This window comes from Neomonachus schauinslandi, chromosome 3, assembly GCF_002201575.2.
Source record: "Neomonachus schauinslandi chromosome 3, ASM220157v2, whole genome shotgun sequence".
NCBI lineage: Eukaryota > Metazoa > Chordata > Mammalia > Carnivora > Phocidae > Neomonachus > Neomonachus schauinslandi.
This window is the reverse complement of record NC_058405.1, coordinates 84588502-84602572: the sequence shown is the minus strand read 5'-3', so window position 1 is coordinate 84602572 and position 14071 is coordinate 84588502. Positions and strand designations below refer to the sequence as shown.

Below are 14071 nucleotides of genomic sequence, written 5' to 3'. Positions count from 1 at the left end.
AGGAGCTACTGGAGCCCAGGGTCGAGCTGAGTGGCCAGCGCTCACGTGGCAGGGACCCTGAGAGGAGTATCTTTTCATCATGAAAATTGGAAATCGGGACATTGCGTCCCTGTGTAATTGACAGTGTTACTGCCACATAAAATAGGTGCATCTTATAATTAATGGCATCCTAGGTTTGGTGAAATATGGAATCATTACCAGTTGAGCTGATCTGGGGAAAACTGCAATATCTCTGGGTAAAAATGTCCCCATCTGCCACATAGACACAATGTCCCTCCTTCAGCCAACCACCTTTGAGGCCAAAATGAGACCTCATCTGTAGACAGTTTGACAATCGCCCATCCCTCCCCGCCCTCCCTCTTGGATGGCACCAACTGGGGGACAAAGGTGGGCTTTGGGCAAACAGGGCCATCCAGAGCTGGGAGGCTGTTTGTTTATCTGTGGAGGGGGAGGCCTCAGCACTGAGGGCCAAGCAAATATTTGAGGTTATGGATTAACTCACGCCCGGTTCAGGCTGTCATGGCAGTGGGACGGCGACCCTGCAGTTTCTCCCTGGCCCACCCCAGTAAGTCCCCTTCATGGCAGGTCTGTGACGGGGGATGGAGGAGGGATGAGCAGATGTGAAGGTCGAATCCTCCAGCCAGGGTTCCAGAGGCTGGCTAGAGCTTGGGCTACTGGGATATCAGGGCTCTGCCACGGGCCGGGCCAGGACGTCGGCTGGCATTCCTCAGGCCTGGGTGCCACAGTCCCCAGGGGCCTTTTTCCCAGACTTGGAGGCAAGTGGAAGTGGTCTGAGGGCCGCCAGGGCCAAGGGACATCGTCAGGGGCAGCTTGGAGCGCAGGACTCCCCATTCTCCCCACCTCACCCCCACCTCTAAACCTAGGGTGTCTGATTTAAACAAATGTCAGAAACAGTCTCCGGGGGAGTCAATGAAGACAGAAAGTGATGTCAGATGGAGTGGGGGAGGTTGCAGGTGGGGCAGGCAGGCCTAGCCCTCGGGCTTGGAGGCAGTGGAGGGCTCCCTCCTCCTCCGTTTACAGCCAGCAGGGTTACTTCTGGGGCTTTGTGGGGCACCCGGTAGTTTGGGGCAGGGGTTAAGATTCCAAGCCTGGAGCCACATAGGCCTGGGCTCGGGTCCTAGCTCTGTCACGTCCTGGTTGTGGGTTTTCAATAAGCTATTTCCCTCCTCTAAGCTTCAATGTGACCACCCTCTATGAAATGGGGTGATGACATTAATACCTCCCTCGTGGGCGTTATGAGTTTTAACTGAGATAATAAAAGCTAATATTTCCTGAGCATTTGCTGTATACAAACCCCATCTTAAGAGCATTATGTGGGTTAACTCATTTAATTCTCACAATAACCCTATAAGGCAGAAACACAGTTTTTCTAACCAGGAAACTGAGGCATGGAACAGTTAGGTATCTTGCCCAGTGTTGCTGTCCAAGAGCTGGGATTTGCACCAAGTGGTCTGACTTTGGTGTCCTGCCTTCTGAACCATGTATAAATTGCTTGAAAAACGCCATGAATGTCTGATAAATGTTAGGTATGCCTCTCAGCCTGGCCATTAGCTCAGCAAAGGCACCACCCCCTGACCCTCAAAGAACAGGGCAAGAGAGGACACCTGCCATGGCCCTTTTGTGCTGAGTCCCCTTTGATCTTCCCCAGGACTCCGTGCCCTTTCCACTTTTTCTCTTCAGCCCTCCGATGCTGGGCAGCTGCTGTGATCCTAGCCCCACACAGGCAAGGACACTGAGGCACCAGCGGCTGTCCGTCTAGTGAACAGGGACCACCAGCCCCAGCCCCAGCCCTTGCAGTCAGCTCCCATCTGGCGCCGGGGCGGCAGGCAGAGCAGGGGCCAGTGGGGCTGTTGGAAGCTCAGAAGTCCTCCTCAGACAGGTGGCAGCAACTCCAGAATGTGGCAGCTCGCAAGCCTCTTACTGTTGGTGACCATCTGGGGAACTTCCGGCACACCAGTTCCTCCTGGTAAGGCCACTGTCCCCCTTCCCTGGGGCCCTCGGGGTCCTCACGAGACCCTCTCTGGCGCCGCACGAGGCCCCCACCCCGTGCAGCATCTCTTCTGAGCCTCAGTGTGACACGAGAGGCACCGTGGGGAGGAACTGCCTGACAGTCCCCTGTTGGAATCCAGCAGCTGCCCCCGCTGGGCAGGGGCCGGTGGGGGGGGGGGGTTACTGTGATGACAGAGTACTGTGGTGACCTCAAGGAGCCCCCGGGGTGGGGGCATGTCCCGAAGCTCCTTCCTCCAGTCTGGGAGTGCCCCACACAGTCCCCTGGGCCTTTCCCCTCCACCCACCCAGTCCCGTAAGTGCCAAAGCTGGGCCTGGCCAGCACCCACGCCACCGCAGGGCAGCCTATCCTCCAAGGCTCGAGTGCAGGGACTGCCCCGCTCCACCCCTCCCTTGCCGCCTCCCCCCACCCCCCAACAGGAGGAAGCCAGGGTGCCTGGGAGGTCTGAGGGGGAATGAGCTGCCAGTACCTTCTAGCAGGCCCCGCCCCGAGGCTCCTGGAGGCGCACGGCTGCTGCTATAGCATTTGAGCCCCTTCCTGAGCTTCTTGATCTTTGAGACAGGGCTGCCGTCCTCCTGGTTTGCCCGCCAGATGGGAAGGCAGGGGAAATGCTCCACTCGGGGGAGGCCAAGGAGGGGAGCGGAGGGAGGCGGGACAGCGGCAAGATAGGGTTGTACAGGGGGACTCGAGAGCAACGAGACAGAGTGAACCTTGCAGGCCTGGTAATAACCCCAACATCCAGCCAACACGCGTCCCTGGGTGCTCATTCCTAGGTCAGACACTGCGCGGCTTGGCACCATTATCTCATCCTCAGGGTTGCGCGAAGAAACTGAAGTTTAGAGAGGCAAAGGCACTGGCTCAAGGTCACACAGAGGTCAGGCTGGGTCCAAAGGGAGGGCTGTCTGTCCAGCGCATGTACTCTGAATGGCCAAGTCTCCTGTCTTCCAAGGCTGGCCATCTGCTGTGTGTGGAAGAAGAGAGCAGAGGAGCAGGGGAGCTTTAAGGCCTGAGGGCCCAAGACAAAAATATCTCCTGGGACTCACCACAGAGTGGCCCCTACCCCAGGCCCCTCCCCCCAATGAGCTTCCCCTCCCCCCCAACCAGACTCAGTGTTCTCCAGCAGCAAGAGGGCCCACCAGGTTCTGCGGATCCACAAGCGTGCCAACTCCTTCCTAGAGGAGATCCGGGCAGGCAGCCTGGAGCGGGAGTGCATAGAGGAGATCTGTGACTTCGAGGAGGCCCAGGAGATTTTCCAAAATGTGGATGACACAGTAAGGCCATCTGGCTGGGTGCAGAGGACGAGCATCAGGGGCAGGCTGGTGGCCAGCAGGGGTCTGGAGGAGCAAGCTGGGGCCCCACTGCTGAGGCCCTCTTAGGAGTCTGGGGAGGCAGTGGGCACCAGCCCCTTCTCCATCCAGCTCGCTCGGGGGGGCGGGGGTGTGCGAGTGGAATGAAGAGGACGCTGGCCCTACGGTCTTGGTCAGGGCACATGTGACTGCAAGGAACAGAACTCTGCAATTAGCTCCAGGAATAGGGAGTTTGGGGAAGCTGGGATTCCCAACAACCCCACTGGAGGAAGTTCAGCCCGTCCTCTGCCCACAACTGGCCACTGCTGTGTCCCCCTGTTCTCTGTGACCAAAATGCCACCCTCTCTGCTTCCAGCCAAGCACCTGCCAGTCAGGGGCTGTGTGACCCAAGACTCCCTGATGTCTATCTATATACACTCCCTCTGTGCCTCAGTTCAAATTCTCGAGAGGCAAAATCTGATTGCTCAGGGAATCAGAGGGAAGAGTTCATGTCCTCTCTGGCTCCCAGGGCCCCGTGGTGGCAGCGCTGAGGTGGAAGGATGGACTGGGAAAGGAGGTGGCTATCCGATACAAGGCTCGGACCCACTCCATCCCCAAGGGCTTACTTGAGCTACTAGGACCAGAATTTGTGCTGTTACCTGGGGTCCCCTTCTAAGCTGTCTATAGGGATGCCCTTCCTTCCAAGGCTAAGGGGGGAGCTCTGGTCTGCCTTTTCAGCGGCTACCTCCTTGCCTAGATCTCCACTGCCTCTTTTCCCAAATGCGCTCCTCAACAGATGCCCAAAGGACTTTCTGCAGCCACAATCTGAGCACCTTACCCTAAGTTCTCCCAGGCCCAGCAGGGCAGAGCCACTGCTAAAGGGACCATCAGGCTGGATGGTCCCAGACCAGCAGCAGCAGCAGGGCCTCAGCTGGACAAGCAGACCTTCTAAATCAGCAATCAACTTCTAACCAACAAGGTCTCCACTTTGAGAACATGTCTCAGGAAAAGATCACATCCACGAGAGGTCCAGAGAAGCCTAAAGGAGTGATGGAGGCTGGAAGGAGGCAGAGCAGCTGGGTGGGAGATTTGGGTCCCTTCCAGTGTAAAGGCTGTTGTGGTCACAGACCGTCCAGAGAGCAAGCTTCCAGCCGCATTGGGGGGGGGGGGTGCCTGGGATGTGGGGTGGAGATGGGCAGCAGGGGGCAAGGAGGACTGTAGGCCTGCTCAGAGCGCAGTTGCCCCAGCGGCTGGCAACAAGCAGGGGTAGACCCCTCTTTGTCCAGAAGCCCTTCCCTCCCCTGCCCCACGTGGGCCAGACTCAGGAGGCGCCCCTGGGCTCCCCAATACTTATACATGGGAGGATGGCCTCTGACCCTGTCCCTTTTCTCCACAGCTGACCTACTGGTCCAAGTACATCGGTGAGTGCGCTCTAGATCCCGGGCTGCGGTGCCCCTAACACCCTCGGGTTCTTTGGGCCGCTGCAGGGACGGGGAGGGGGCTGGCGGCACCAGTGACGCCCCTCCTCCCATGTCGCAGACGGGGACCAGTGCGCGGCCCTACCCCCGGAGCACCCGTGCGACAGCCCGTGCTGCGGGCACGGCACGTGCATCGACGGCATCAGCGCCTTCCGCTGCTACTGCGGCCGGGGCTGGGAGGGTCGCTTCTGCCGGCACGGTGAGACGGCCGGCCGCGGAGGGGGGCGGGGAGCGGGGGGCGGGCCGGGGGCCCGGGGGCGGGGCGGGGGGCCGGGGGCCGGGACGCGCCGCGCCACCGTGCGCTCCCCGCACCTCGTCCCCGGTTTGCCCAGAGGTGAGCTACTTCAACTGCTCGGTGGACAACGGCGGCTGCGCGCACCACTGCCTGGAGGGGGAGGGCCGGCGCCGCTGCAGCTGCGCGCCGGGCTACAGGCTGGGGGACGACCACCTGCAGTGCGAGCCCACAGGTGAGCCCCCTCCCCGCCCATCCCAGGGGTGGGGGCGGCACCGGGAGGCTCCCAGAGAGGGGGCGTGGAGGCGGGCCGCCAGGTAGCTCATCTCCCAAACCCTGAGCGGGTGTAGGGGGCCAGGCCTCCAGCATCTTCCTCCATCTACCTTGGATGGCTTTATTTTCTGAAGACACTTTGTCCAGCCTGGCATCCCATTTCCTCTTTTACCTCTGGCTTCTCTGAGGAGAGACAGGAACCACGAGTCTGCCTTCTCCTTCTTATACCTTTTAATTTTTATCAACTTTGTATATGTCCTAGGAAGTGAGAATTTTACAACTCTTATCATGAATTTCAGCAGGTTGCTCCTCAGTGTGGGTCTTTTCTTATTCGTTGTACAAGGCCCTTGATGGACCCTTTTCATGTGGAAATTCGTATCTACTGCCTCAGGCACGTTTCCTTAGTTATTTCTTTGATATCCTCCCCCTGCTGTCTCTATTCTCGCCTCCTGGACCTCCTGTTACTCAGATCTCTTTCCTCGGGACTGCCCCTCTAGGTTTATTATCACTTCTGTTTTCCATCGCTTTGACTTCATGTTCGTCTTTCAGGGAACCTTCCACAATGTTATATTCCAACCCTTTTACTGGGAAGAAATGTCTAACTTTTTATTTTGAAATAGAGATTCACAGGAACTTACAAGGAAATGACTGTGGACCAGCTGGCCTGGGGGCTTTCCTGAGAGGCCCTTGGAAAGCCCAGGTCACTGGCAGAACCCCTACTGCCCAGCTCCTCAGGTCTCAAGGCCTTGTCCTGAGAGGAATCCTCCAGGCTCATGTGAGAGTGGGCACAGCCTGCCTTCCAGCCCCCTGGAGCAGAGTAGGGAAGAGGAGCTGGTGTCTGCCCAGTCTGCAGATACCTGTGTGACTCCCTCTGGTCAGCCTTGCATGTGGCTGGAGCCCCAGATCACAGTCTCTGGCTCACCCTGTGCAGAGAAGACACCTGTGGTCTTTTGCAGGGCTGAGAGAGGAGAGTCAAGCCACTGGGCGCCAGGGAGAGAGGTCTAGGGCTCTAGCAGTTTCGCTTCCAAACTCAACATTCCTGTTTGTAGTCCCAGCCTACACTGTGTCCTTCAGAAGCACTGAGGCTTCTGGGAGGTTTTGTAACAAAAGCAGTCTGCTGCTGGAATCCCCTATTACTGGCTGAGGTTTTCACTTTCTCAGTCAGCCAAGTCAGTTACCATGTCCAGCTTCTGGAGTTTTGTTGCTGTTGTCTGCCTCTATTCTCTGCTGCTATGCAATTCCCCTGCTGATGGTTGCCCACTGCTCCTACAACAAGTCTAAAGCTCTCAACCTCGCATGCATGGTCCATCATGAGCAGATGCTGGAAGCCCTCCCAGCCCTCAGTTCTCTGTTCTGTGCTCTCTCCTCTTGGCAGAGGACCTCACGACCATGCTCAGAGCTACTTTGGGGGCCCTCCAGGAATGCCCACCACTTCCTCCCCATAATTTCTTACCTGTGTTAAGAGCTTGGTGGCATCCCAGCATGAGACTTTACTTATGTACCTCAGGGATTACTCCCAGCAGCCCTGGGTATACTGAACTCAGAAGTTTAATCTGTCCAAGGACACACAGATAGATAGTGATGCTGCTTGGTGTGGCTCTTACCATTAGGTGGCACTGTTTGTTGACTGACTCACTAACCCAAGGGGATTGGCAGGTTACTGGAATTGGGTGCCTCAGCATCTCCTATCCCTTCACCCCTACAATGGAGCAAACTAGCCTGCAGGCAGGAAGTAGACAAAGATGGGAGGGCAGTCTTGGGGAGTAGTGCCTGGCAGGAACTCACTTGCCTCCCCCTATCTTCAGTGAAGTTCCCTTGTGGGAAGCCAGGGAAGCGACTGGAGAAGAAGCGCAAGCACTTGAAACGTGACACAAACCAAACTGACCAAGTAGATCCAAGGCTCGTCAATGGGAAGGAGACCAAATGGGGAGAGAGCCCCTGGCAGGTGAGAGGAGAAGCAGCTGTTCAGCAGTTGGGTCAGGAATCACTGAGCCCCTGCAGGGAGTTCCTGGTCAGGATGCACAGATGGAGAGAGGAAATGCTGCCTTCACTTGGGGTAGGGGGCTGTGCTAATGGTGAAGCAGTTTCAGGGAAAGATGGGGGTACCTGACAGGAGAGTAGTGGTCAGGATGGGGCAGATGTGCAGGAAGGTGAGTCATAGTTTTAACAAAGAGCTGGAAAGATATTGCGCTGCTGGTGGCATTTTAGGCAGAGGCCTTGCCAATGGGAGAGGTGTTTTGCTTGGGAGAGAGCTGGGAGGGAGGGTTGACCCTGAGGTACCTCTCCAGACTCACCATGGGAACTAACACTTTTATTTGGTCCCAGGTACTGGGTGGGTGGGGGGGTATGGAAATCAATAAGCAGGGGATTGGCAGGCCTTGGGGAGCTCATCGATCCTGGGAGGGTCAGGCCCCTAAACAAGCCGCTCAGTGGGACCAAAGCCAGGATGGCCAGTGGGATAGGGGCTTATGGAACCCTGAGGGGGATACTCAATGCAGCCTGCAGGCTTCAAAGGCTTCTCAGAGGACTTGAGTCCCAGCCTGAGCCCCAAGGGTGAGCAGAACTCTCTGGGTGCTGCTAAGGATGACTATAGCAATGGCAGGGCAAAGGCAAGGAGATGCCCTCCAACCGTCCAACTCTGTAAGACACACAAAAGTAGAAAGTGCCAGCCAAGGACTGTAAGTCCACGCCTGTGTGACCAGGGAACCCAGGAAAGACCTAGCTACGCAGCCAGCGCCTCAGGCTTGAGAACCATGCTGGGGCTGTGCCGAGAGCCGCAGGCCCTGACTTGGAGTTGTCAGAGGTAGGCTTGTGATGTCACTGCCCACTCCCATTCCAGGTGATCCTGCTGGACTCAAAGAAGAAGCTGGCCTGCGGGGCAGTGCTCATCCACACCTCCTGGGTGCTGACAGCGGCCCACTGCATGGAGGACTCAAAGAAGCTCACCGTCAGGCTTGGTGCGGGCTGGAGCAGGCAGGAGGGGGCCGCCAGAGGCCTCCGGGAGGGGTGGCACCAGACAGGCTAGCCAGGTTTGGGGACCCTCGTCTTTGGGGTGCTTGCGCAAGAGGCTGCTTAAGGTCCCATGGAGGGTGTCTGGGGAGAAGAGGCCTATGTGCTCCCTCTAGCCACTCTTAGGGTGAAATTTTAGACACAGTGGCACCTGGTGTTTGGCAGGTAGGGGATTCTCTTCACATCTGGTGCCCAGGCGCTTACAGACATGTGTTTGCAAAGTGAGGGGGTCCCACTCACATAGCCGGCTGTGTGTGTGGACCTCCAGCACCCTTGGTGAGGAGACTCACAAGGCTTCTTTCTACATGGCCTGGCCTCAGGGCCATGCTTTGCACAGACTGACGAGAACAGAGCTGAGCAGTCCAGGGCCACAAACCTGGGCCCCACTCTACCAAGTTCTGGAGGGGGCTCTCCCCACTGTGTAGGCAGAAAAGAAGGAGAAGATATATTGAGAATGACCAAATTCATATTCCCTTCGATTACCTCCAGCACGGGCAATGGCCAGTGGCCTCCCGTGGCACTCGGTTTAGGATTTCCAACTCCCCACCCCCACCCCCACCACTGCCCCTGTCCCTGCAGCAGCCATCAGCCTTGCTGGAGAGGATCTTGTCTCCTGTGTGTGATCCAGATCTTCCCTGGCAGAGCCTGTGGGTCCTCCCTGGGTCTTGCTGCTCTTGCCCTGACCCCATCGTGGCTTGTCACTACCTTGCTCTCGGGCCAGCACTGCTAGATGAGAGTTGTGTCTCTCCACTGCAGTTGCTCCACATTCCCTTTGGGGCTCTGGTGTGTGTCCTGGGCTTCCCTGCCGACTGCCCACTGCTGCTTACTTGCCAGGCCTCGCTGCTCCGTCTGGGAGTGAGTACCGAATTCCAACCAGCATTCGGCCCCCTTAGGCCTGACACCACAGCCGTTACCACTGGCAGGGATCTGAGGCACAGACTTATGGCACTCGTGACAGTGCCTGGGAGACACAGCGACCACTCCTGGTGTGGACCCACTGGCTGCCCCAAAGCACTTTAACCACTCCTCTGCCCCACAGGGGAGTATGACCTGCGGCGCTGGGAGAAGTGGGAGATGGATGTGGACATCAAGGAGATTCTCGTGCACCCCAACTACAGCAAAAGCACCACAGACAATGACATCGCGCTGCTCCGCCTGGCCCAGCCTGCTATCCTCTCACAGACCATTGTGCCCATCTGCCTCCCAGACAGTGGCCTTGCAGAGCGTGAACTCACCCAGGTGGGCCAGGAGACCGTGGTGACCGGCTGGGGCTATCGCAGCGAGACCAAAAGAAACCGTACCTTCGTCCTCAACTTCATCAATATCCCCGTGGCCCCGCACAACGAGTGCATCCAGGCCATGCACAACATGATCTCTGAGAACATGCTGTGCGCGGGCATCCTTGGGGACTCACGGGATGCCTGTGAGGGTGACAGTGGGGGGCCTATGGTTGTATCTTTCCGTGGCACCTGGTTCCTGGTGGGCCTGGTGAGCTGGGGCGAGGGCTGCGGGCGCCTCCACAATTACGGCATATACACTAAAGTCAGCCGCTACCTTGACTGGATCCACGGCCACCTTAGAGCTGAGGAGGCCTCCCCCGAGAACCAGGTACCTTAGCATCCCTCAGGCTTGTGTCCGAACCCCAGAGGCCACTCGTGGAATGGGGGCTGGATTGCTGAATGGCAATATTTGAGACATTAAAGGGGACATGTAACATGCACACCAGCTACAGTTCTGTCTGTCTTTGTGTCCCTTTTCTGCGCTGTTCTGGAGGGAAGTAACATTTGTGGAGCATCTACTGCATTTCTCACACTTTATGAACACAATCTTATTTAACTTCCGAAACAACTCTGTGGGGTGGGGAAGAGTAGGTCCAAGTTTGGTGAAGTCTGAGGCCGATAACATTTGGAGGGGCCTCTCTATACGAAAAAGAATAAAAAATGTGCCTATAAAACTGTGAGAGCTCCTCCCAGGGTCTTGGAAGGAGCCTACACGAAACAGAGATATGGAGGCCAGAGCTTTACGGCAAACCCAACAATGAAGGGAGAGGTTTTGAGCTCATATTACAGAGGAGGAAACTGAAGTTCAGGAGTGTTTACATGGTAGAACCAGGATTCCAAGTCTAGGTCTGACTCCCAAACCGCTGTGCCCTGTCTGTTCTTGGAGGGCAGCTGTGTTGAGCACCTGCTGGGTATAGAGGCCATTATCAGTCCAGTGGAGGAAGTAGCCAGAGACCAAGAAGGTGTTGGTTCAGCTCAGCATGAGCTCACAGTGTAGTTGGGGAAGCTGTTTAAGGACAATGTCACACAATTGTGAACAGCAGTAAGCAAGAAGTTCTGTCTTGACCCAGCCTTCTAGGCATAACTGGATGAGACAGAGAAAGAAGTAAGGATATACCTGATAAAAAGGGATAGAGGTGAGACAAGCTGAGACAATTAGCTGAAAGTCATACAAGTCATCTAACTCTGTGTGGCCTTGGCCAAGTCATTCTCTTCTAGGGGCATCAGTAAAATAAAGGGATTAAATGAAAGCAGTGGTTCTCAATCCTATCTATACATTTGAACGCCCTGGGGAACTTTCACAAACATCTACCTCCAGTTGCACCCTCAGAGACTCTGGTTTAACTGTTTTAGAGTAGGGGACCCAGACATTGGTATTTTAAAAACTCCCTAGGTCATTTAAAAGTGTGACTGGGGCAGAATGGCTAAAATTAACAAGTCAGGAAACGACAGATGTTGGCGGGGATGCGGAGAAAGGGGAACCCTCCTACACTGTTGGTGGGAATGCAAGCTGGTGCAGCCACTCTGGAAAACTGTATGGAGGTTCCTCAAAAAGTTGAAAATAGAGCTACCATATGATCCAGCAATTGCACTACTGGGTATTTACCCCAAAGATACAAAAGTAGGGATCCGAAGGGGTACGTGCACCCCGATGTTTATAGCAGCAATGTCCACAATAGCCAAACTGTGGAAAGAGCCAAGATGTCCATCGACAGATGAATGGATAAAGAAGAAGTGGTATATATATACAGTGGAATATTATGCAGCCATCAAAAGGAATGAGATCTTGCCATTTGCAACGATGTGGATGGAACTGGAGGGTATTATGTTGAGTGAAATAAGTCAAACAGAGAAAGACATGTATCATATGATCTCACTGATATGAGGAATTCTTAATTGCAGGAAACAAACTGAGGGTTGCTGGAGTGGGGGTGGGGTGGGAGGGATGGGGTGACTGGGTGATAGACACTGGGGAGGGTATGTGCTCTGGTAAGCACTGTGAATTGTGCAAGACTGTTGAATCTCAGATCTGTACCTCTGAAACAAATAATGCAATATATGTTAAGAAAAAAAAAAAAAGAAGAAGAAGAAGGTAGTGGGAGGGGAAGAATGAAGCGGGGGAAATCGGAGGGGTAGACGAACCATGAGAGACGATGGACTCTGAAAAACAAACAGGGTTCTAGAGGGGAGGGGGGTGGGAGGATGGGTTAGCCTGGTGGTGGGTATTGAGGAGGGCACATTCTGCATGGAGCACTGGGTGTTATGCACAAACAATGAATCATGGAACACTTCATCTAAAACTAATGATGTAATGTATGGGGATTAACATAAGAATAAAAAAAAATTTAAAAAAAAAAAGTGTGACTGGGGTTAAAAGCCACTAGACCAGATGGTCTTTAAGGGCCATTTCTGCTTGGATAGGTGCTAGTTCCAAGCGTCAGGACCAATGAGAATGAAGACCAGCAATCTCAGAAAGGATAGCACAAGTGAGTTAATAGTGAAGGAGGCCCTGACTTGGGATTATACCCAACTTGTCAGAACCACAGCTGCTAATTACAGACCAGAGAGCTACCAGGACCCATGGAGTTATCTATGTGCAACCAGAAGAGAAGAGATGTGCCTGAGAAGGAGCCTGCCAAATTCATCTCCTAACAGACCCAGGAAAAGCATAGATGGGACAGCTAGGAACTGGGAGGAAGTCAGGTCCAGGGTTGGAACCACCTCCCCATTAGTGCATTGGGCCAGAGTCCCTGACACTTGCAGTGGGACATAATGGATTGAAAGAGTGACAGCATGCTGGATGTCTTTGCACCAGGTGAGCTTCCTGTAAAGACAGTTAACTAGCATGGGTGAGAAAACTCTGGTATGACAGCATGAGGAGATCTACTGACCTGCTCCCTAGTGAAACTAGTGAAAATTATAAAAACAAATATTTAAAGTCTCTGGAAATGGTCCTAAAGGCAAACAAAACAAGAACAAAGATACATCTTTTAAACACACACAAGAAAACTTGATCTGTCCAACAGAAAACAAAGAAGGAGAATAAAAATAAATAAGGAGCCCACATATATACATTTCATTCCTATATAACAATGAACATGTGCAAATCAAAATTAAAAACACAATACCACTTCCAACCACCTAAAGAAAATGAAGTACTTAGATATAAATTAAACACACAACTATGGCCATCTGATTTTTTACAAAGCTGCAAAAGCAATTCAATGGAGGAAGGAGAGATTTTCAACCCATGAAGCTGGTACCGTTGGGCATCTGTAGGCCAAAAAATGAAACCCAATCTAAGTCTCACACCTTATACAAAAAGTAAATCAAAATGGACATAAACTATAAAATGAGACAAGAAGAAAGTATAGTTAATGGAAACTATGGAATAAGATGGAAATAATAATAAATATAATTAGGTTAAACTTACCAATTAAAAGAGAGAAGTCACATGGACCAGATGGACTTAACAGATATATTCAGAACATTTCATCCTAAAGCAGCAGAATAAACATTCTTTTCAAGTGCACACGGAACATTCTCCAGAATAGATCACATACTGGGTCACAAATCAGCCTTCAACAATACAAAAAGATTGAGATCATACCATGCATATTTTCAACCACAGCATTTTGAAACTTGAAGTCAACCAAAAGAAAAAATTTGGAAAGACCACAAATACACAGAGGTTAAAGAAAATCCTACTAAAGAATGAATGGGTTGGGGCACTTGGGTGGCTCAGTCATTAGGCGTCTACCTTCAGCTCAGGTCATGATCCCAGGGTCCTGGGATTGAGTCCCACATCGGGCTCCCTGCTCCACGGGAAGCCTGCTTCTCCCTCTCCCACTCCCCCTGCTTGTGTTCCCTCTTTCACTGTGTCTCTCTCTGTCAAATAATCAACCAGCAAATTAAAGAAGAAATTTTTTTAAAATGTATTGAAGCAGATGAAAATGAAAATATGACAGTCCAAAACCTTTAGGATGCAGCAAGGACGGTCCTAAGAGGGAAGTATATTGCAATATAGGCCTAACTCAAGAAGCAAGAAAAGTCTCAAATATACAACCTATACACCTAAAAGAGCTGGAAAAGGAACAGCAAATAAAGCCTAAAGCCAGCAGAAGAGGGGAAATAATTAAGATTAGAGCAGAAATAAATGATATATAAACAAACAAACAAAACCAGAACAGATCAACAAAACCAGGAGTTGGTTCTTTGAAAGAATTAATAAAATTGATAAACCCCTAGCCAGACTTATCAGACTTATAAAAAAGAAAAGAGAAGGGACCCAAATAAATAAAATCACAAATGAAAGAGACAGATTACAACCAACACCACAAAATTACAAACAATTACAAGAGAATATTATGAAAAATTACAGCCAATAAACTGAGCAATCTGGAAGAAATGGACAAATTCTTAGAAACATACAAACTACCAAATCTGAAACAGGAAGATATAGAACATTTGAACAGACCCAAAGC

General features: G+C 52.9%; 1 protein-coding gene across 4 annotated transcripts; it reads left to right on the top strand.

Moving 5' to 3' along the window:
- Positions 1-514: 514 nt before the first annotated feature.
- On the top strand, positions 515-10028 carry PROC (protein C, inactivator of coagulation factors Va and VIIIa). 4 transcript variants are annotated; one of them, XM_021695917.2, is made up of 9 exons: positions 515-565; positions 1897-1987; positions 3134-3300; positions 4712-4736; positions 4855-4992; positions 5126-5260; positions 7104-7243; positions 8138-8255; positions 9347-10028. In XM_021695917.2, exons 2-9 carry the CDS (start codon positions 1918-1920, stop codon positions 9922-9924), a joined length of 1371 nt encoding a protein of 456 aa, XP_021551592.1. In that variant the 5' UTR covers positions 515-565; positions 1897-1917; the 3' UTR covers positions 9925-10028. The 4 variants fall into 4 exon arrangements, with proteins under 4 accessions (XP_021551592.1, XP_044769180.1, XP_021551593.1 ...); XM_044913245.1 differs by having other exon boundaries at positions 527-585; XM_021695918.2 differs by lacking the exon at positions 515-565 and having other exon boundaries at positions 1882-1987.
- The last annotated feature ends 4043 nt before the right edge of the window (positions 10029-14071 follow it).